General features: G+C 46.0%; 2 protein-coding genes across 4 annotated transcripts in view; one reads left to right on the forward strand and one right to left on the reverse strand.

Moving 5' to 3' along the window:
* The first annotated feature begins 442 nt into the window (after positions 1-442).
* Positions 443-4824, forward strand: arpc5b (actin related protein 2/3 complex, subunit 5B). The gene is made up of 4 exons (XM_080886980.1): positions 443-730; positions 1777-1849; positions 2132-2308; positions 2824-4824. The coding sequence occupies exons 1-4, from the start codon at positions 591-593 to the stop codon at positions 2884-2886; spliced, it is 453 nt and encodes a 150-aa protein (XP_080743106.1). The 5' UTR covers positions 443-590; the 3' UTR covers positions 2887-4824.
* Positions 4825-9578: 4754 nt separating this feature from the next.
* hmcn1 (hemicentin 1) overlaps positions 9579-22206 on the reverse strand; it is a 90479-nt gene continuing 77851 nt past the window's right edge. For 2 of the 3 annotated variants that reach the window (XM_080886978.1, XM_080886977.1), the window contains exons 78-107: positions 21194-21301; positions 20904-21041; positions 20696-20830; positions 20277-20546; positions 19669-19859; positions 19345-19558; positions 19119-19253; positions 18842-19032; positions 18678-18759; positions 18317-18586; positions 18014-18184; positions 17751-17921; positions 17154-17324; positions 16880-17050; positions 16616-16786; positions 16316-16486; positions 16097-16240; positions 15818-15955; positions 15607-15728; positions 14901-15138; positions 14742-14804; positions 14483-14602; positions 14272-14406; positions 14072-14185; positions 13845-13970; positions 13001-13129; positions 11636-12004; positions 11369-11488; positions 11117-11243; positions 9579-10872 (exon numbers count right to left, since the gene is read on the reverse strand). In XM_080886978.1, coding sequence (XP_080743104.1) covers positions 10506-10872; positions 11117-11243; positions 11369-11488; positions 11636-12004; positions 13001-13129; positions 13845-13970; positions 14072-14185; positions 14272-14406; positions 14483-14602; positions 14742-14804; positions 14901-15138; positions 15607-15728; positions 15818-15955; positions 16097-16240; positions 16316-16486; positions 16616-16786; positions 16880-17050; positions 17154-17324; positions 17751-17921; positions 18014-18184; positions 18317-18586; positions 18678-18759; positions 18842-19032; positions 19119-19253; positions 19345-19558; positions 19669-19859; positions 20277-20546; positions 20696-20830; positions 20904-21041; positions 21194-21301 — 5072 coding nt within the window. In that variant the 3' untranslated portion in view covers positions 9579-10505. The remainder of the gene's footprint in view (positions 10873-11116; positions 11244-11368; positions 11489-11635; positions 12005-13000; positions 13130-13844; positions 13971-14071; positions 14186-14271; positions 14407-14482; positions 14603-14741; positions 14805-14900; positions 15139-15606; positions 15729-15817; positions 15956-16096; positions 16241-16315; positions 16487-16615; positions 16787-16879; positions 17051-17153; positions 17325-17750; positions 17922-18013; positions 18185-18316; positions 18587-18677; positions 18760-18841; positions 19033-19118; positions 19254-19344; positions 19559-19668; positions 19860-20276; positions 20547-20695; positions 20831-20903; positions 21042-21193; positions 21302-22206) is intronic. The other variant, XM_080886979.1, reaches the window with a different exon arrangement.

A 22206-nucleotide genomic window follows, 5' to 3' on the forward strand; every position in this document is an offset into this window, starting at 1 on the left:
ATTTTAAAATGTTTTACTATGACCCTGATGAAGGCCACAAGCGGAAACGCGTTGGTCTATTATTAAAGTTGTTCATCTTCCCTCAAGTGTTGCTGGAGCTCCTGCTTTGTGAATTCTTTTATCCTCTCCATGCACCTTGGAAGCAGGTGAAGTTGTGCCAGAAAATTATTTTTGCTGACTTAGAAATTAAGACTATTCCACTGCTCAAAATAAAAATAAATAGCTGCAGAATTTCATTTTATTTTGCAATGTCATAGTACACTGTGACAAAAAGTGATGCAAATTAATTAAATACTAAAGTTGAAAATCTTAACATAGCCTGCTTAGTTTTGTTGACCGCGGAACTATTTCTTTGGTTTGAGCTCCCTCTGGCGGTGAGAACAGAAACTGCAGCCACGGGGCGGCATTGAGTCAGCGGAAGTCAAAGTAACGGCGAGGGAGGAAAGAAGGGGGAGGCCCGGAAGTCGCCTGTCTGCCAGTGACAGCCCACATCAGAAAAAAGCACTGCAGAAATAATTTTTTTAAAAAGGATTTGCGCGCGAACGCTTCTGCTTTTCGGTTTAATATAAATCACCCGAATCGCCGCAGACATGTCGAAGAATACCGTGTCCGCCCGCTTCAGGCGAGTGGACGTGGACGAATACGACGAGAACAAGTTTGTGGACGAGGAGGACGGAGGAGAAAATCAGATGGGTCCTGACGAGGCAGAGGTGGACTCGCTCATCAGACAATATCCTTTACGAGATTAGCTAGCCCGCCCGTTAGCCTACACGGCGTGCTGAATGAAAGTGCCGCGGTGGCCTGTGCAGTGTGCCCGTAAGGCTCAGATTTATCCGCACACTTCACTTAGCTTTCGGGGATGCTAGCTGCATGGATGGGCGTTTAGCTAGCAGGCCAGTCACTGCCCCGACTTGCCTGACAGTCACATTCCAGGGATTGCGCTCCAAGATTGAACAAGCGGGCGTGCATCACTTTTACTGAGTTCACCCTCCTGCCCAGGTCTGCTTTCTCCCTGATGCTGCAAGTGCATTTTAGGGTGTGGTGAACCCGGCATCTCGCAGAGGGTCAAAAGAGCTTTGTAGGCCATATAGGGCTCGAAGGCGCTCCACTTCCCCATTGAGCAACTCCTCCCAGCGCGTGTTACAACAGCGAAAACTCAAAACATCAAAGCAAAACCCAGTCAAGCAATCTTGAGCAATCGCTGTATAACAGAGATTTGCTGGTACGGTAGCTCTTGATTTAGTCACGCGAGAAATCTCCCCGTCTGTGTCTGTAGGGATCAATATCCACATTCAAGTAAATGACTGGAACCTGAACAGCGTCACTGTGGAAGCACTCAGGCTTCAGTCACTTATTCGTACAAGTGCTGTTTCCCCTGTGCCTGAGCAGTTTTGCTACCATGGACTGCAATAAGGTCGAGCGTCTTTATGAAGCATACTTACGGCTGATTAGTGTAGAAAACCACCAATCAGGAGACTGAGCAATGCTGCAAACAGAATTATTTGGGGGGAAATGGAGCTGTGGAAGGTGTTTAATACATTTTTCATGATTAACAGAGCTGCGGGGCATGAATGCATTTGTATTATTCAGGCAGTGAACTGCTCATAAAGCTGATTTAACTGAAAGACTTTGTGCTTTTAAAATTGGACTGCACTGATTGTGCAGCTTGTTGTTCTTTATGAGAGACGAAGGCAAAGGCTAGTTTCTAATTTTCTTTACATCCGTTGTGATGGAGGGTGAGTCTTTGCTGTGCTGCTTCCTTAACCTTTCCTGCACAGGAAATCTCACGGAGGCTTTACACGCAGTACTGAAGAACCCACCAATCAACACAAAGAACCAGAACGTCAAGGTGAGCTCGGTTTTCCTCGTCAGTAAAGCTTCAAGCGCCAGCACATTTTAATGCATCACTTTGAGAAACTTCAGGTTCTTGATTTGTAGTATAGCAGTGATATTTGGTTCTTCTTAAGCTCTCCAAACTTAAAGTAGCAGATCTTCAGCACCTTATAGCTGAGGTCCTTTCAGGGTGTGTGCGGCTCAAGGTCCAGTGGTCGATGATTTCACAGCCAGGTATACGAACTGACTGGAATGTGTAGCGACTCTGGCCTTCAGCCGTCTGCTCTCTTCTGGCCAGGACCGTGCGGAGGGTCTGGTGCTGAAGGTGCTCAGCTCCTTCAAGAGCGGTGACATCGAGAAAGGCGTTCAGTCTCTCGACAAAAACGGCGTGGACCTGCTGATGAAATACATCTACAAAGGCTTCGAGAGGCCGTCAGAGAACAGCAGCGCGGTCCTGCTGCAGTGGCACGAAAAGGTAAATATTCCCACCTCACTGTGGGATCTCCAGCGTCTTCTTGAGCCAAAACAATAGACAAGTTCAACTTTTCCCGCAATGATACTCGTTCCACTTTGAAAACACCCAAAGGGTCAGATAACTGTGTTTCTCAGCTTCTAAATCAAACAGTTGTAGACGTTGTGCTTTAAACTTCATGTTCTTAATCTTCTTGGGTTAAAAACATACAGATTGGGTCATTATTCTGTCTGATACAGCAGGTTCATGTGCACGTAAATTAGGGGTTAATAAATGGTCCAAGCCGTCCAAGTCATTCTCACACATGCGCTACAGCCTGGACGTGGTGGCAATAATGTTTATATCGCACGTTGCGTTACATTGAAACTCAGTGTTCAGAAGACAAACCTGCAGAGGTTTGCAATGCAGTGAAAGCAGCACAGAACAATCGAACAAATCGACAGTACTTAAGTGTAAGAAAACGATTTTAGTTGGTTTATTATGATCATCAAAAACAGTTTCTCTTTCTGTGTTCTCAGGCTCTGGCAGCTGGAGGAGTGGGGAGCATCGTCAGGGTACTGACGGCGAGGAAGACGGTGTAGAAGACGAGCAGCTCACTCCACATCCCTGACAGAGAGAGGGGGCGGTGCTCTGTTTATGTAACAGATGGCACAGGGACTAACAGGAAAACCAGATTTTTAACCCAATGAGATGTTTTCAAGCCAAGACTTTATTTCCTTTTTTTTTTTTTAAGTACAGTCTGGCTCGTATTAAGTTAAAAATGGGTTTTCCTGTGGAGTCCCTGCACGGTCATAGCTTAAATCGTACTCCTCACAGGGCGCTACAGATCATTTTGTACCCGTGTGTCTGTGCTGATTCCCCGACCTGTTAACCTTTATGTCTAGGTCATTCCTGTGCACTGTGCCCCCAGCGGTTCCCAACTTACAGAGGTAAATGTTAGTAAAACTGCTCATGATTGAATTGCATAAAGCAGGGCTGTTGGTCAAAACCAGTAGAAACCAGAGCGCTCCCTGCTGGTCAGAAAGGTCGGGTGGCACCGCTGCGCGCACACGTTCATAGGAACAAACATGTTTTTCCATCGTCCACCGAATGTTTCAGGGATTTTATCTGTGAGGAAACTCTGAGTGTTTGGTTTCCATCGTCAGAGACTTCCAGATGGAATAAAAGCCGGGCTCCGCCCCTCTCGCTGTAACACTTGAGCAGCGAGAGCTGCTTGAAAAGCACAGTCACGCACAGAGGGTGGTGGATTTGCACTGGAGGAGGGGCCGGGGGGATTCATCCATCTATCCCCTCGTGCTGCCCCAGTTAAGGGTTATACTACCCACGATGCATCTCCATCGCCACTCTATTAATCCCACTTTGCTTGTGACCCCTCTGCTACTGAACAGGGCATTGATGCGGCTCTGCTGGTACTGTTCATCGCAGCGTCTCCCAGAGAACGTGCGCTCACACGGTTTTGTTTTGTTTAAAAAACTTTTTCACTATTTAACAGAAAAACATTAATCTAGGATCAAACATCTGCTTTGTTTTATTGTTTTGAGTGACGTTATTTTCGCCTCCACTCACTCAGTTAAAAACACCGTTTGCAGGCCTGACACGCCGTTCGGTACGATGATGCGTTTTCTTCTTCTTCTTTTTTGTGAACTGACGGGGATTAATAGTTTAAAGAATAGATGATGTATTTTCAGTATTCACTTTAGCATTTCATACCTGACATTTGTTTTTCCAAGGTTTCAGGAATTTTGTCTGTGAGGAAACTGTTTGGTTTCCATCATCAGACTCCCTGATGGGATAAAAGCCGGGCTCCGCCCCTCTTGTTGTTTTTTTTCTATTTATCCTGAGAGTTGGTCTAATAATAATAATAATAATAATAATAATAATAACACTTTTCCAACACATTTTACATAATTTTCATCCACCTTATTGGGTAGATGACATGTTGCCAAATGTTTTATTTTCGCTTTCATGGAATAACGTTGCTTACATCTGGGATTTAGTTCGGAGCTCGTGTGTTTAGAGAGTAAGTGGTGGATTTTATTACATTTTATTTTGAAACCATGCAGTATATATGAGCATGAAAGAAACGCGTGTTGCGTGAGCTTTGCTCCGAGTGCAGACGTGATGATAGCTCCAGCGTTCGGTTCCTTTCTGCTCGTTTTCAAACACGGAGTTAAAGTTACTCATAGATTTTTATTTATTTGTTCATTTTTTTTTTTTAAATATAAAACACAAGTCACTACAGTTGTGTTTTTTTTCATCACCGGTTGATATTTAGACATGGGTTGTCATGTTTGAATACTGTCATCAGTGACGATGCATCCGGACATCAGACACCTTCTCTAATGCAGTAATGACTAGATTTATGAGCTTCGTGTATTTCTAGTCGGCGATGCTCTTCTGGGTGAGAAGATGATGGAGCGCACCAAACTGATGTACAAACTGCCTTATTCAAATGTTCCTTTTTTATGTTTGTGCTTTTGGAAGAAAAACAACAATAAATTAAAATGTGTGAATGCTGAGTCTTAGCTGTGTTGTGATTATTTTGGATTGTGTCACAACTAAGCGACCAAAGTTAAATTTTTGAGTCAAAGATAAAGACAACGGTTGAACCGTACAGGTACAGAAATTAGCGCACAACGTCTGAGACACACTTTGGAGTGACTGTACAACATGATAGATGATGCTTTACAGCAGAATATAAACTTTATCACATTGTAACAGCCCAGAGTCAACAATTTAGCAACTGTATGATGATGTCATGTCAACCTGACATCAAAGACCTGACAGGGACTAGAAAGAGAGCAGATTTCTCCTGTTTTGGCTTCCTGTTAAATCCAGAATTCAAAATCCTGCTCCTCACATACAAGGTCTTAAATAATCAGGCCCCATCTTATCCTAATGACCTTGTAGTACCATATCACCCTATTAGAGCACTTCGCTCTCGCTCTGCAGGCCTACTTGTTGTTCTTGAGTACCGTAATTGTCGGGCTATAAGCCGCTACTTTTTGAACCCTGCGGCTTTTAGTCAGGTGCGGCTTTTCTATGGATTGTCCGTGATTTTTGTCATATCGTAAGACGATTTGTTTTGTTTGTTCCGCTGTTGTACGGCACTACGTTGCCTGGCGGAATGGCATGTGATCAGACACACAGGTCGTGTCCAAATTCATGGGCTGCATTCTCCTGAGGACCCGGCCTTCGCGGTCTACGTGGGCCGGGTCCTCAGAAGATCGGGTAGGCCGGAAGTAAACGGCCGTGAAATTGGACGGTCTAGCCTTCTGATTAGCGTCACCGCTGTCTCGGTGGAGTTTAATAAACTCGGCCGTCTGCTCCTTGCTGTCTAAAATATAACAGGACACTGGAGTAAACTCTCGGCCATCTCACACTTCTGTTTAATCAGTTTTCTGTTTGACGTTTAGTCAGCTGTGTAAAAACCAAGGAGGAACCCACCCGGGGGATTAATAAAGTTTTATTTTATCTAATCTAATAACTTTAATCTCAGCCAAACCGATTTACTCACGAACAAACAAAACACTGAAAAAAGCCCAACAATAACATTTTTAGGTTGTCTAAGTGACTTATATATTACGTTTGTCACGGCCGGGCGGGTTACACACAGTAATTCGGCGTGCCCGTGTGGCGTGCTGGCTAGACCCAAGCGCGGCGAAGGCTAGCGGTGGGTAGTGATGTGTCCTGTGTGTCGAAGCGTCGAATCGTGTGTCGGGTAATCTCGGGGGCGTTTTTGTGAAGCGCGTATCGAGGCTTGCTTTGATTACGTATGCAGTGACGTTCGAGGCCTCGCGGGCAGTCCGTACCACGTGACTGATTCAGGGACTGGTTTACCGGTTCGCGCCAGATTCGAAATAAAATGGGCAGAAAAACAGCTGATTCCCCATCACACTGTGTTGTGGAATTGGATTACGTACGTGCTACATAGTTACTTGTGCATTTCTTCTTCGATGGAACCAGCAAGGAAGAGATGTTTTTTTTTAATTTTGTCTCTCCTAATAAAGTATGCACACAGTAATAAATATCACAAATGATAAACACCATAATATAAATAAACAACACTACACATCCTATAATCTGATTTCTGTCTTTTAGTTTATTAAAAAGTGAAGCACCAAACACTAGTTTGTGTCATTATCCAGATGTACATAAGCATGATTACACAGGTACTAGGAGCGGGTTTTGATTATAGATTAAAATCGATTCCAGCTTGGATAACGTGATATCGATTCATTAAAATCCTGAATCGATTTTTAATATAAATATTACTACATTTCAACCACCACCAAACAGCTAAAACAGTAAATGAGAGCAGGTACACCGATTCTGCACAAAGATGTAAACACAAGGCGCGGACCGCTGACGCATCAGAATCTCACACACACACACACACACACACACACACACACACACACACACACACACACACACACACACACACACACACACACACACACACACACACACACACACAATATACTTCAAGAACAGTTTCCCGTCTAAAAATCTGTTTTCTGCATTATTCGCTTGTTTGTTACGCATAAGACCTCCGTTGTTTGTCAGCCGCTGTTCTTTCCCATTTAAATACTTCCGAAAAGAAAACCTAATTTCTGCCGTTCAATAGGCTACTAAAATAATTTAAACTTTTTAACATTATGCAAAATTGCAAAACGCTAAGGTGTGTCTCTAAAAAAAACCTCTATTTGCTCTGCTTAAATTCAGCAGCATCAGGTAATGTTCATTTGTTGATTAATGGTTTTCTTTTGGTTTTGATCTACTGCTGAATATTTTTATAAAATCGTTTTTCTGTTTTTGCCTCAGCTATGTTGACACAAAGGCATCTGCTGTGATGCTTACACATTAGATAAAGTCTCGAAAGTGTCAGCTTTCTTTTTATAGTTATACAAATATGCAAATGTACTGATCTATGATCTGAATTATACTATTGACTGACTGTCTGAGGCTAACAGTTACACAGTCATACCAACACGCTGTCCTGATACTTTCCACTTTCTCTTTTGTATCACACATACTGAGACAATATTCGGGATAAATAACCAAGAAAACAATTTATTTATTCAGTTTAGAGGTTTACACATCATCATAATCACAGAGCCCGCTTCACTTGAGTTGTCCACTTGATGGCGCAGTAGAGCAAATGAATCATCACAATGCTTCGAACCATGAGTCGACCAATTGGGTGGAAAGCTTCAGTCCATCATGAGGCTTCATCTCACCATCACTAGCGGTGGGTTTGGAGCAGGCACGCAGTTATTCTAGTAACGATCAGTGCACGAAGCGTGGCTTCGGAACGGTCGTTACCGACAGAGAGCGAGCGGAGCCGGGAAGAGAAAAAGGATTGAAGGGATAATCACTCACGGTTGCTGAATCAGGCGGAGACTGACGTCGGCAGAGTTTCGGAGCTCCTGACACGAAGAGAATGATGTCTGAGCGGCGAACAGGTGGGTGGCGTCTCTCTTTTAACCCCGGCCCCGTGATCAGCTGATCACAGCTGATCACTGGCTGACAACGTTTAACCCGAGCAGCGAAAGTCCGCGGTGATCTGAAAATGATGTGCCGGGAGTTGTGCCATTCTCGGCCGCATCAGTAACCCTCGAGCTCCCGGCTAGCTATCGAGCTGGTGGGTAGCAGACGTCTCCGAAAACGTCGAAGCACTTTAGCAAAGATGCGATATCTTGATAAACCGAGCAGATATTTGATGTTTACACAGCTACTTTCTCGCCTGAAAATATGTTAAAAGTTTATTTCGTGACCCAGAAAGATTAATAAGAGTAATTTTTAAAACTTAGTAGCGGCCGCCATTAGCCGGAAACTGGAGCTTGGCTGGGCCGCGCTATGAATTCTGGGATATGGTGGGCCACGAAGGACACACCCGACCCATCCTTCAAATTCGGAAAAAGGAGCACGCATTTGTCGGCTGCATTCGGAGGGGTCTACGAATTTGGACAGCCTTCGGCGCGTCGCTGTGACGTAATCGGTCTACAAATGCGGCCTCAGGAGAATGCAGCCCATGAATTTGGACACGACAACAGTATCGGGGTTCAAGAGTGGTATGTTGGTCACATCTCCATCCGCCAGGCAACATAGTGCCGTACAAGTAGCGCGAAAAACAAACTTCAAAGTAGCGCTACGCGTTCAGTGGGAGGCGTGGATGATGAGCGGCGATAAACTTGCGAAAAGCAAGTTATGCTCAACTCCACCGGTGGAATCTGACAGCGTGGAAAAGTGTTGAAACATCCACGATCACCAACGGATTTCAAAGGGCTGGACTGCTGCATGATGGAGAGGAGGACACCGCCACGGCCCTTCTGAGGGTGTTCGACTCTGACAACGAGGATTTCTTTGGTTTTGAAAGTGACAACGAAGGAGAGAAGCTGAGAGTGGATGACGTAGCCATCCTGAACCAGTTCGTTTCCGACACTGGAGAAGAGGACTTTGGTGGTTTCAGTGCGCAGGAAGAAGAGAAAGATGGTGAATGACTGACTTTTCTCCTTGTTAAAGCCGTGTCGCTGCACCTGAGCCTGAAAGGTAGTCCGAATCTATTTTTCTGGTGTGCTGTAGGTTACTGTTATGTACTACATTTGTTACTCATTTATGAAGCACAGTACATGTTTTGTACTTGTAATTACCGCTACTTGTACATATACCTAAAAAGTTATGCAAATATGTACCCATAACTTGTTTTTCGAATTATTAATAAACTGGAATGTGTTTATTAGGCTGCCGGGGATTCCCATGATGCATTGAGTTTTTCCTTTCCAGTCACCTTTCTCACTCACTATGTATTAATAGACCTCTCTGCATTGAATCATATCTGTTATTAACCTCTGTCTCTCTTCCACAGCATGTCTTTATCCTGTCTTCCTTCTCTCACCCCAACCGGTCGCAGCAGATGGCCCCGCCCATCCCTGAGCCTGGTTGAGCTGGAGGTTTCTTCCTGTTAAAAGGGAGTTTTTCCTTCCCACTGTTGCCAAAGTGCTGCTCATCGGGGGTCATATGATTGTTGGGTTTTTCTCTGCATCTACTGTACAGTATAAAGCACCTTGAGGCGACTTTTTTTGTGATTTGGTGCTATATAAATAAAATTGAACCAAAACCTCTGTGGAAGATTTCCAGGGCACTCCTGAATCTGTGCCTTGAAGAATTCAGACAGTTATGAAAGCAAAAGCAGGTCCAACCTATTATCAACAAGGTGTGGGTGTATAATCAACAACAGCATAGCTTCAAAATGATTTACACTATCAAACATTTGTAAATGTAATAATTCGGATGTAATAATTACTTTTATTTGATATTGCACATGATTATCATTAATCTTCTTTAACTGATAAGGATACGAAGAATCTAAAGACTTCACGGCAGACGGAGAAAACTTATCTCTGAATGGCCTTCGAGTGTATCTGTGATCAGAAGCTTTGCGTACAGCGCTCGGGTCCACGTGTGGCACGCTCCGTCAAGATCGGGGATGTTTTGTGCAGCAGTGCTGTGCACGCATATATAATTTGTAAAATCAGCGTTTATCTATTCATATTCGATTTTTATTACAAAACGGATACGGTACGTACAAGTGTGGCATTACATTATGAGAAAAACATATGTACAAATCGTAAAAAAATACATCTTGGCACCAGCTGTTGGGTGGATCATCGCGCTGGTGACGTGAGTTTCTGCCTGAGGCGTTCGTGCGCCAGTACCTGAGCACCAAACCCGAACAGTGACGCCTCCGCTTTGGCAACTGATGGCGCAAAAGTGGGACCCGTCTTCCATTTTTCGTGTTCGAGCCCTTCCCAAAGAAGTTAATAATAGGTTGATGTAAATGAAAGAGAAGCTAATATGTTGTACTCTCTGAACCGGTGGCGTTTCGGTTTGGAAGAGTCGAATCTAACGTGTCTTATAAATAAGTCTGAAGAGTCAGGAGATGACTGACTGAGAGGTTTGGGAGGTTTCCAGGGATTAGAGCTGATAAATAGTTGGTAAGTTTCCTCATGTAAACATCAGGCGTCCTACTTCCTTACACCTTCGGGGCTGTATGCACCCGCTGGCCTCTCGCACACACTCGATAATCTTTTTCCAGTCTGTTTACTGATGCAGTCGCATCCACTAACTCTCACCATGCCACTTTTTGCAGCACTGCACTCAGAGGACGCAGCCACTCGGGTCATTTAAAGTGTTTTCAGTAGGGGTAGGCAGAGACAGCGATGTAGACGATGAAGGTCGTCTGGTACTCGATGCCTCCGTCTTCACTGTAGGACAGGGCTCGGACCTTCATGCGGTACGTGTGGGGCTCTCGTAGCGGCAGTGTGGTGAACAGCACTCCCTTTAGGTTCTCATCTCGCAGAGCAAACGGCAACGCGAAATCCTCGTCCACCACCAGGAAGGAGGTCCTGGGGTGCATCACTCCATCCTGTGTGTAGGCCACCAGCCTGATGAGGTCCTGGTTGGCTGCGATGCCAAAGGGAAGCGACAGCAGCTTGTACTCCAAGGCGTACGGGCTCAGTGCACACTCCAGGTCATTTGGCTGGCAGTTTCTCAGACAGAACCTACAAAAAGAAAAAAGTTAATTTTGGTTGAATATGGTGCTGGTGGGCCCAGGAGGCAGAAAACAAAGGTTTGGTGTAAAGGCGATGTGAGAAGCCCAAAGAAGAAGGTTTTACACAGAAATCTGCTACAATTTGAAGAGAAAACAACCCGCCCCCGTACTTATATCTGTAGGATATGATAAAATATGATCACTTTGTCTCAAAGTTCAGAATGATCAGGTTTCATGTATGTGTGCAGGTTTACCCTGTGACCGGGTCCCTCTGGTAGTTTGGGGGACAGGGGGTGTCAATACACTGGTAGCTTCCTCTCGTGTTGAAGCACATTCGATTCACTCCACACTGGATGTTCTGTTCCAGGCACTCGTCTGTGTCTGCGGCAGATACAGCAAACAGCTACAGTAAGCACAGGTCACACCTCGCTTGAGGGTAAATTGCATGAGTTCCAGTGAACAGGTGGATTGCCGGGTAGACAAAGCGAGCACACCGAGGTTCTCACCTTGACAAGTCTTGCCATTGGTCATGAGGCGGTAACCAGCAGGACAGAGACACCTGTAGCTTCCTGGTGTGTTCGTGCACTCGTGCTGACAGGTGTCCCTCACTTCACACTCGTTGATGTCTTTTTGATGTCATGCACACACAAAAACAGCCACAGAGGGATACACAGAACATCAGTTTTCCAGACCCCACTGCAAATTCTCAGGCAGTAATGAAATGCTGAACTTTCCTCTCCCTCATCTCAACCCTGCCTCTTCTCCATAGTTACCTAAGCAGCGGTGACCCCTGGGCTCAAAGCCCTGCTGACAAGCGAGGACGCCCTGATGTGAGGAATGCACACGCGTCTCTCTGCGGCTCCGACTCCTGTAGCGCCCCGACGCGGGGGCTGCGTAGGAGTGGTAGCTCTGGGAGGCCAAGTTGTGGTAGAGCATCTGGCTGGAGCCGCCGCCGGGGGCGGACTGAGACGTGCGGTAAGTGTACGAGTAACTTTCGTAGCTGGGCAGCCGCTCAAGCCCAGCGCAGGACTTGCCGTCCCCCAGCAGGTGGCGCCCAGGAGGGCAGACGCACTTGAAGCTGCCGGGAGTGTTGATGCACTGGTGGGCGCAAGGCTGCGGGAGCCGCTCACATTCATTTACATCTGCCCTCGGCACAGAGAAAGACCAGCACCAAGAAAAGGTGGATAAAAGGTTGGAAATGATGCAGAAGTAAAGAAAAAAGAACAGAGTGATGAGAGGAGCACAGGAGGAGGTGCAGGCCATGAAAGAGGAGAAGGATGAGGGGAGAAAAGGGGATATGCAAGTTACCCCGCTGTATAACAATACATTTTCATGTCAGGGACACAGAAATGTATTGAAACTACAGGTTTAATTTGAATGAGAGAATCACTCCATCTCATAAATAACAAAATCATAATTTTCACATTTTATCTGAAGAAGTACATCAGATATGAATTATGTTAAAAAAACGTTCCCAGTTCATTCAGACTATCTGAATAAAGCAGACAGAGTGTTAATGTCCCAGCAGCATCAGGGTACATACGCCATCACAAAGCGACGCCAGGAAACAGCCAGCCCCAAACATAAAGGTGCTGGAAACACTTTGATAGATCCGAACTGGAGGGAATGAAAAGGAGGAAGTGACAGACAGAGCTGTGAGGTGACGGTGCTGGTCTTTTTACAGTTGGTGTTTTATGTATTCCTTTCCCTCCTTCCTGTTTCCCTAACAGCTGTCTAACACCGTAGCATCATCTTGAGCTGGCAAAGCCTCTGATATCATGCAGCATTGTTTCTTGACAAAAAGCAAGATATTTTTTTTGTTTGCGTTTAATAGAAAGAGTTAATCAGCTGTTCTCAGTGAAGCATTTGGTCATGTGAGCAAGCAGTGGCGCGATATGATGACAGCAGCTTTTTAGGCTTTCTGCAGAAGTGAGTGAGTCAGCATCAGAAAGAAGAAAGTGCATTTCTTGAAGCAAGCAAGCTGATGCGAAACATAAGGAAAGAGCACTGCATTTTTATTTTACTGCTCAGGATGTTTCATGCTTGGCTAAGTAGCCCAAAGTAATCAGAATGACACAGCAGCAATGAGGGTTTGATGTTATACCGCACTGGATTCAATTCAAGGCAGAGACACGTACCGACGCAGGGCCGCCCTACTCCCTGGGATCTGTAACCACGGGGGCAGGTGCAGTGGTAGCTGCCTCTGGTGTTCTCGCAGATCTGGTTGTATCTGCACTGATGGGTACCGTCTCTGCACTCGTCAACGTCTGCAACAGGCCACAAGAGACGAACATGCATCATCTTATTAATCACAATATGCTAATCAAAAAAATGCAAGAAACACCTTTTAATTAGAGGCTGGCATCTAGTCGGTTAAACTTCTGGGCTATCGATGTGGTCAGTTACATAGCAGAGGGGGTTGTTAATCAGTCTCAGCAGCTTTGGTCTTAATGAAATTAACAAGAGCTGCAAACAGGAAGGGTTTCACACATGGAGGCCTCTGACTTTCCCCCCTCCTTATATTTCCTGACTGTTTTTCACTAGTTTTGCGTTTGGCTAGGGTCAGTGTCACTGCTGTTAGCGTGACGTGATACATGAACCCTGCAGAGGCTGCATTGTTGTCCGGCTCCTCCAGGACGACACAGAAGATACCAGAAGATTTACAGAGTCTCCCAGCTCAGTTTCAAGAGCATGGAGGAGAATCCAGGAGACACACAGTTACTCTGGGAGAGCTGGACAGGGCTGTAGAAGATCCTTAACCCATCAGCGGGACAGGAAACTGCTACTTTGTGTGGAATTTTTTCATTTCCAGGCTTGAATTCAGCCCTCTACCTTGATCCTTCCACTCCTAACACATTACCCAGTCTGTATCGGTACAGATATGCTGCATGATTATTTCCCCCCACTGAGAATAGATGTGTTTCTCTACATTTTCTAAACAGCGTATTAGTAACTACTCTACAGTACTTCAGTAGCACTCACCCACACATGTTCCATTGCCACCCTTGGTCATACCACTGGGGCAGAGGTCAATACAGATGTAACCACCGCGAGTGTTTTTACACTGCTGATCAGAGCGGCAAACCCTCTGCCTGCACTCGTTGATATCTGCGGTGAACAGAGGAAAAAGGGAAGTTTGTGGCTCCAGGTTTAGTGATAAATTGTCTTATTTTACGTAGAACATCAATGGAGAGGAGCGCCTCTCTCACCTATGCAGCGCCTGTTCCTGAGATGAAATCCTGGCTCACAGGCGCAGCGGTAACTACCGACGGTATTCAAACAACGTTGATTACACGGATTTGACTCCAGGCACTCGTTCACATCTGAACAACACAAACATGTCCCACTATTATTAGAAAGTCAAATCGATTAAAAAGGAAAGGAATGCCCTTTACGTGTACAATCAAACCTGTACAGCTGTAGCCGTCAGCTGTTCTCCTGAAGCCACGCCCACAGCGCGTGACGCATCTGTAAGAGCCGATGGTATTCTCGCAGTCTTCTGCGTCGTGGCACACATTCCCACCTAGCGAACACTCGTCGACGTCTAGGAGAGAGGAGAGAAGAGGCTTAACGGTGATTTGCTGCCGCGTCGGGTCAGTAGGCGGCGGAGAGTTTTGTACCCTGACACGTCCTCCCGTCGGCTGAGATGGCGAGGCCTCGGGGACAGGAGCAGTAGTAGGTGCCCATCGTGTTGTGGCAGGCATGTGAACACGGATTCCCAACCTCACATTCATTCTCATCTGCAGCACAAAGATAAACACGAATACGAACAATAAGAAACGATCAGATGTTCTAATTATGAATCCATGAATACATCATTTTTAGGTGCAGTTTTTCGTGGTTTGGGGGTAAGTATACGTGTGTTGTGATTAGCATTACCTGCACAGTAAGGCCCGGCAGCCACCAAAGTGAAGCCACGAGGACACTGGTTACTGCGATCACCTGGAGTCACGTTAACAAACTTTAAATTTCGCTTATGTTTGGTGAAAGTGCAACAAAGTATTAGGCAATAGAAGTTGAAACATCTTTTGCGTTCACCTTTGGAGATACTAGCTTGTATGCTGTACTCCAACACCTCCTCCAGTGGGTGGTAGTGTGCACTGATGGCTGCGGCCCTCAGCGTTTCCACCAGGTAGGGCATCTTCCCCTTGGACGGGTCATAGGAGACAGTGTGGTTCCAGGTGTAGGGCACACTTTCCTTGTCGATGCTGAACATGCGAGTGGACAGAGCGTAGAGCTGACCCGGTCCCGTCTGGATGTAGTCCTCTGTGTAGTCCTGGGAAAAAAACACAACAGAACATTGTGCATTTTTATTATTCAGTTTGGCGTCTGTCAGCTGGACCTTAATTTTAGTTTGTTTCCTTGCAATGTGTGACATTAGACTTTAAATTGTTTTTATTGGGTTAAACTGAGTTATTGTGCGTTTATATGAATCTATGAGGTATACAAGACGGGGGACTTGATTTGCTGGTGGGAAGCTTAGAGATGACATATGGCTAAAAAAGAGAGAGAGAAACAAATAATGATAAATTGATGTTTTCTAAAATAGAGGCGTTCACTGTATTCGATTTCCAGTCTTTTCTATGGTTTAAATTTCCAGAAATGCAATAAAACCATTTTGTAAATATACATGAACTGATGTGTTTTGGTTGTAAACAGGCTGATAAGCATATGCATATTTCTTTCAGTCCCTATATTAGTTTATTAGCTGGCTTCATAATATTCCCATTGCCTATTTGTGTACCTTGATGCCGATGAGAGCATGTGAAGGCAGCTGCAGGATGTGTCCGCTCACAACGATGTCCAAAAGCAAAGCGCCGTCAGAGTCCAGACCCCTGACGATGTGGGTCATCCTCAGGATCTCGCCTGCCAACACGCAGTCGCGTCACATATCTTTACATATAAACAGCTGTTCAAAGATTTCATGCCTCCGTGTTGAACCCATGAAATCCTACCTGTGGCAAACTCCACCTGCGTCTCCCGCCTGAAGATACCTCCTGTTAGCGTGTAGCCGTTGACCGCCTCTCCTACTTCATGCGCAGTGGTCCAGTAGACGGGGTTCAGGATGGAGATGAGCTTCCTCATTGCAGGACCTTGAATCAATTTAAAGGTCTTAGATTTATTAGGAGTTCAAGAAAACAGCTGACTTTTAGATGGAGGCAGGAATTAGAGAGCATCATACAACATCTAAAAGCAGAACAGTGATACAACCAACGAGCTAATGGAAAACTGACCTAACGTCCTCGGTACATTAGAGATTGTGGCTTTGATGATTCTGCTGCCAAAGCTGTCGGTGATGGTGGCATTGAGGATGGAGACGCCGAACTCGATATCGTTAATGTTCCCTATGATGCTTCCTCGGGCCTTCAGGGGCCCACCTGATCAAAAGAAACGTGTCTTTAAATGTAAATACAGCAAATGAACACAGAAGCTTTTTTTAAGAGATACGTTACCTGGGCAGGCCTGAGTGTTGCACCTGGACAGCTGAGTAGAGTCTCCTGGACACGGCCGACCACCGTCACTTGGAGACGGACCGTCACAGAGCCGAACACGTGTCCTCTGTCCTCCTCCGCAGGAAGAAGAACATTCTCCCCATGGCTGCCATGAACCCCAGGTACCATCAACTGCAAAATACAAACAGTACAGGTGTACACATCAACACACAAATCACGGCAATGGAGCAGTCGTAGGGGTAATTTAGTCTTACAAGGGAACCAATAACACACGCCTGACCGTGCCGCAGGCTGACTCACCGGGGCACTTGACGGTGCTGCATCTTTGTATCTGTGTATCAGCACCTGCACAAGCTCTCCCACCGTAGGCGGGTCTGGGGTTGTCACAGGTCCTGTAGCGCCTCATCTGACCTCCGTTACATGTCTTGCTGCAGCTGCCCCAGCTGCTCCATGGACCCCAGTTACCACTGACTAACACACAGAAGTGCAAAATGACAGATTCACAAAAGAAAAGATGCAGAAATGAGCGTATCTAAGCAGTCAGTAGCAGTTCAGGTATCTCACTGGGGCAGGGGTCGCTGTTGCAGAAGTCGATTTGCACGTCGTTGCCCTCACACTGTCTGCCGCCGTGCTGAGGGGCGGGGCTGGCACAGAGGCGTGTCCTCTGTCTAGTACCCCCCCCACAGGAAACACTGCAGGCTCCCCAGCTCACCCAGGACGACCACTTTCCATCCACTGGAGGACACAAAGTGTATAAAACTGAAATCTGCTTCGTTTAACGAATTCCTAAATCCAGGCTGGAGCGGAGATTTTTCTCGAAGCATAATCGCGTCCTTACCGGGACAAGGCTTCTCCTTGCACATTTGTGTTTGGGTGTCTGTGCCCACACACTGTGACCCATCGAACGCTGGAGGAGGGTTGTTGCAGAGACGGATCCTGGACTGCACGCCCCTACCGCAGGTCTCGCTGCATGGGCTCCACGGTAGCCAAGAACCCCAGTTACCTCCCACTATAAGAGCATAAACCTACAGTCCATCATACATATATGTATATACACAGCAGAATAAAGCAACACAGTGCTGCTAGAAAAAAAACCCCAACAGATCTGCAGTTTAACAACAGGAAAAATTCATGGAAATCAGAAAAGAAAGTTTAATTAAATTTGGAAATGACATAAAAAAACATTCATATTTGTTTCATGAATATTATTAGATCTGTTTGTCCACACAGGCTAGCCTGCTACGTGAAGTATAAGTAGAATTAGGCAACAAGTCAAGATGTGTGCAAACGCCCAAAGAGCTGGAGTTTCATCAAAAACTAGAATATTAAGATATTTATACTGTAGCAAACACCCTCAAATTAAAGTTCTCTTTAATGACAGTGGTTCTCTTGTTTTTAACTGTGTGTGCCTGCGCATGCAAATGCATTTCCTCACCTGGACATGGCCTGACCCTGCACATGACCACGTCCACTGCCTTCCCCTCACACGGCCTGCCTCCATGCTGAGGCGGAGGACTACTGCAGGTCCGGACCCTGGTTCTGTTGCCCTCACCACATGTACGTGAACACTCCTCCCAGAGAGACCATTCTGACCAGTTACCATTCACTGTGGAGGGACGAGAGATTTGGTTCCGCATGTGACATTTGCACACGGTCTCCTTTGTAAACACTTGGTTCTAGGCCCTGTTTCAGTCTCACCTGGGCAGGGTTTCCCCTGACAGCTGCGTGTCTCTGTGTCTGATCCTGCACAGTGGCGGCCTCCGTTGGCAGGTAAAGGGTTGTTACACTGCCTGAGCCTCTTCTGGTTACCAACACCACATGACACACTGCAAGGACCCCACTCTGCCCACTCCGAGAAGCCGCCATGGACTGACAAGAACGTTAATTAACTTTGGCACTTGGCGTGAGGTCCCTTTAGACACCAAAATATTGAAAGCATGCATATGGACCGATTTTGCCATTTCTGAATGCAGATGTAAGAATAAACTAAAAACTGCTCACCCCGTATGGTAAGAGTGACCTTGACCAGCACTGATCCAAGCAGGTTTCTTGCCACGCATTCGTACTCAGCTGTGTCCTCCTTTTGCGCACTGATGATCCTGAGGGAGCCATTAGATAAGGCAGAGAAGCGGTTGTTGCCCAGAAGGGGGCGCCCCTGGCGAGACCACTCTATCATGGGCGTAGGCTCACCCTCCGCCTGACAGTTGAGCACAGCCGTGGTTCCGGCATCCAGCACCGTCTCCACGGGTTCTACAATGATTGCGGGTGCACCTGGAAGAGCAGCGTGCTTCTATCACATCTATCACTGCTACAAAAACGCTATAATTAAAAGTGCTGCATCCTGACACGGTTAAACACTCACTGTGTAAGGTAAGTGTGACACTTCTCTCCACCACACCAGCGTCATTTGTCGCCACACACATGTAGTTTCCCGCATCTTCACTCTGCCACACACATTGTAAATGAAATCACCGTGACCTTTTCCAAAGCTCACCTTTGTCTTACACAAAAGAGCTGTCTTCCTACCACTGTGCCATAGATGGCCAGGGAGCCGTTGTCCAGTTGACGGATTCGGTAGCTGATCTGGATGTTTATTCCATTTTTGCTCCACTGGATGGTTGGCAGCGGGTCTCCTCGAACCTCACAGTTCAGGATTGCATTCCCGCCCAGGGGTTCAATGCGGTTGGAGTGAAGGTCCCCATCGATGATCGGAGGCTCTGAAGAACAGGCAGATCAGGTCGAGTGTAGAGCAGCTTAGAGAGATGCAACAGCATCAAAATAGTTCATGAAAGCATGCTTTTACCTTTGACATAGACCAAGGCCAGCGACTTGATGGTTCCCACATCATTTTCTGCCACACAGGTGTAGGTGCCGGCATCGTCTTTGCTCACTCTCTCGATCACCAGCTCACTGTGACCGTTCGTTTGATCGTAGTGAACTGAAGCATCAATGGCAGAAAAGAAATAAAATGAAATGACAAAGATTAAGAAATAACGAAAGGAAACCTCTCCGTTTACAACGATTCATACCTGGGATGATGTTGTTATTAAAGGCCCAAGTGATTCTGGGTAGGGGGATGCCACTGACTCCACAGAACAGCGTGAGGCGCTCTCCTTTGTTCAGGGCCACATCCCCAAGAAGCTCAGTGAAGATGGGATGAGTATGAACCAACAGGGTGACGGTCCAACTGTCCTGCCCGACTGAATTAGTGGCAACGCAGGTGTAACTTCCTGCATCTTCAGGCTGGTTCACCAAAAGGTGGGGGCAGGGTGAAGGGAAAAGGAGCATATAGGTCAAACTCGTGTGTTAAATATGATCAAAACAAAATACTATTCAGTGTTTCTATTTTTTACCTGAGCACTGTCAATAACCAGCTCACCAGATGGCAGGATCGTATACTCCCCCGTGCTTTTGCTGACAGGACTACCGTCCTTTTCCCAGGACAGTTTTGGCTGAGGGACGCCCTCTGCCAAACACACAAGCTGGACCTGACTGTTTTCCACCACCACGACCTCCTGCTCTCCACCACGAATGAACGGAGGAACTGCAAGAGATTAGGATAAAACCAAGTCACCCTTTTTTATCTTTGCTTTGCTATACACTCCCGATTAAAAGTTTAAAACCAGTTTAAGCGTCGTTTTCAGTAAATTGCATGCTCAAAAAATGTTTTATCTCACTCCCATTTCTTCTTGTTGCATGTTGAAGCTCCACTTGGAACCTTGTTAAAATCCAACCATGCAAAATAGGATTTTTTTGCCATTTTTCAAGTGGTCTTAAACTTTTGATTGGGACTATATGTCTGGATGTGAGTATAAAATCTGAATGATGCTGTGTTGAAGAAGCAGAACTACTGGAACCATCCATGCATCCATGCATCACCCATCCATCTTTATAGAAAACGTTAACACCACAAATGTAGTGTGATGTGTCAAATCACGTCATTTCAATGACTGGAACCTACTCTGCACAGTAAGGCTCATTTCCAAGTTGACAGTGCCCGCTGCATTGGCAGCAGTGCAAGTGTATCTCCCGGCATCGCTCGGCTGAATGAAGGCGATCTGCAGAGATCCTGAACTGAGGACCCTCAGGCGTACGGTTTCACTCAGCACGCGCCCGTCTTTGTGCCACGTGACCGAGGGGGGAGGGGAGCCGTCAGCTTGGCACCGCAGCGTCACGGAGGAGTCCACAGGTGCCAAATATTCCCGAGTGTCTGAGCTGATCACTGGAGGGACTTCAGGTGCAAGGAGAAATGTGTGGGGTTAGTACATTAGTATATTTGTTGACATCGTGGGAAACCTGAATTTCAGTGACTTTGGGTGCATTTTGTACACAACTGGTATTATGATCGTGAGGTTGAAATTTCAACATAAAAGTACCTACCTTGCACTCTGAGTCTGGTCTTGCCGAGCGCTGTGCCAGCAGGGTTTTGAGCCACACATATGTACATTCCAGAGTCTGATAGTGATGCCTTGGAGATCTGCAGACTTCCATTAGGGAGTATAGTGGACCTACCACCTAGCACGAAGCCAGAGCCAAAATTTCACGACTGATTGCTTACACCAACTGACAAAAACACAAAATTATTTACCTGTAGTGGGTATGTTGATGCCCTCCTTCTGCCAGGTAATGGTAGGTGTGGGTGAGCCTGTGGCTCTGCAGGGCAGACTTACGGGGTTATTCAGGATCACATCCAGTGCTGATGGATGGGACTCAATCACTGGAAGCTCTGAGGAGAAGGTTTGGAAAGTAGTGATGATCAAGAACAAAAGAATAAACCTCCAAATAAAAAAAATAAAAAAAACAAGCCTCTCAATCAGAATCAAGAGCTCTAAAATAAAAATGATTTAAGCGGTGAACCCTGAAGAATTCGTTTTTTACCCTGGACTGTGAGCTGCACGTGGCGGTGGGTGGAGCCTGCAGCATTCTGAGCTGTACATGAGTAGCGTCCAGCATGAGTTAGCTCGGCTGAGGTGATCTCTATCGGACCTGAATGCAGATCGACACGAACAGCAGATAAAATATTTAAAGACAGGCATCAAAATCCTCCTCGACATCTTATCTACAGCTAAAATACACACAAAGTAACCTGACATGTGCCCTTTAGGAGACGCTTGTCTTACTTTTTGTTGTATTTGTAGTCAAATTTAAGGCCATTAAAAAGGGAATTTTACGTTTTAATCAAACTTCGGTTCGGTGATCTAAGGAGCTCGGGGGGGAAAAGCGTCTGGACTTATTTAAGCTTCTGACCTTTTCTGTGCATCTTTGCTGACTTGAGGAAATAATCACATGTTTTAAGAGCTTTCTTTACATGCGTGTGTTCCTTTTGTTTCCCTTCTGGCTAAAGGGGAACATGTTCTGCCCAGTGATGTAGGATCCTGATCACTCCAAGTCTGTGTTCCAGAGGGTGGAGGTACTGGTCCATGTGTGTGGGCTTCTGGTAAACTTCAATGTTGAGGTTTCCATTCCCTTCAAAGCCCACGGCACAGTCCAGGAATGGCAAACTGCCATCTTTGTGTCTTCACAGGTGAACTTTATGTTTTTATCCACTGAGCTGATGTGAGCAGTGAAGGATTCTACTTCCTGGATTTAGATTTTGACCCAGGTGTCATCAACATACCTGTATGGGAGACTTTTTCCCCACTTCCTCCATGTTAAGTTTGGCTACAATAGGTGACACCAGGGAGCCCACTGCACAGCCATGTTTTGTCTGTAAAATCCTTGTTGTAATTAAAATATGTGGCGGTGAGGCAGAGCGCAAAATCTGAGTGAGTGAGCTCGTTCTGTTTTTTCAAGGAGCTGTCTTGTCTCAGTAAATCACACGATAGAATGGAGCTAGGTCTCACAATGGGTTCACCCAAACATTGGCTGATTGTGACCCACACCCGTTTTTA

Source organism: Rhamphochromis sp. 'chilingali' (assembly GCF_963969265.1).
Source record: "Rhamphochromis sp. 'chilingali' genome assembly, chromosome: 7".
Lineage (NCBI taxonomy): Eukaryota > Metazoa > Chordata > Actinopteri > Cichliformes > Cichlidae > Rhamphochromis > Rhamphochromis sp. 'chilingali'.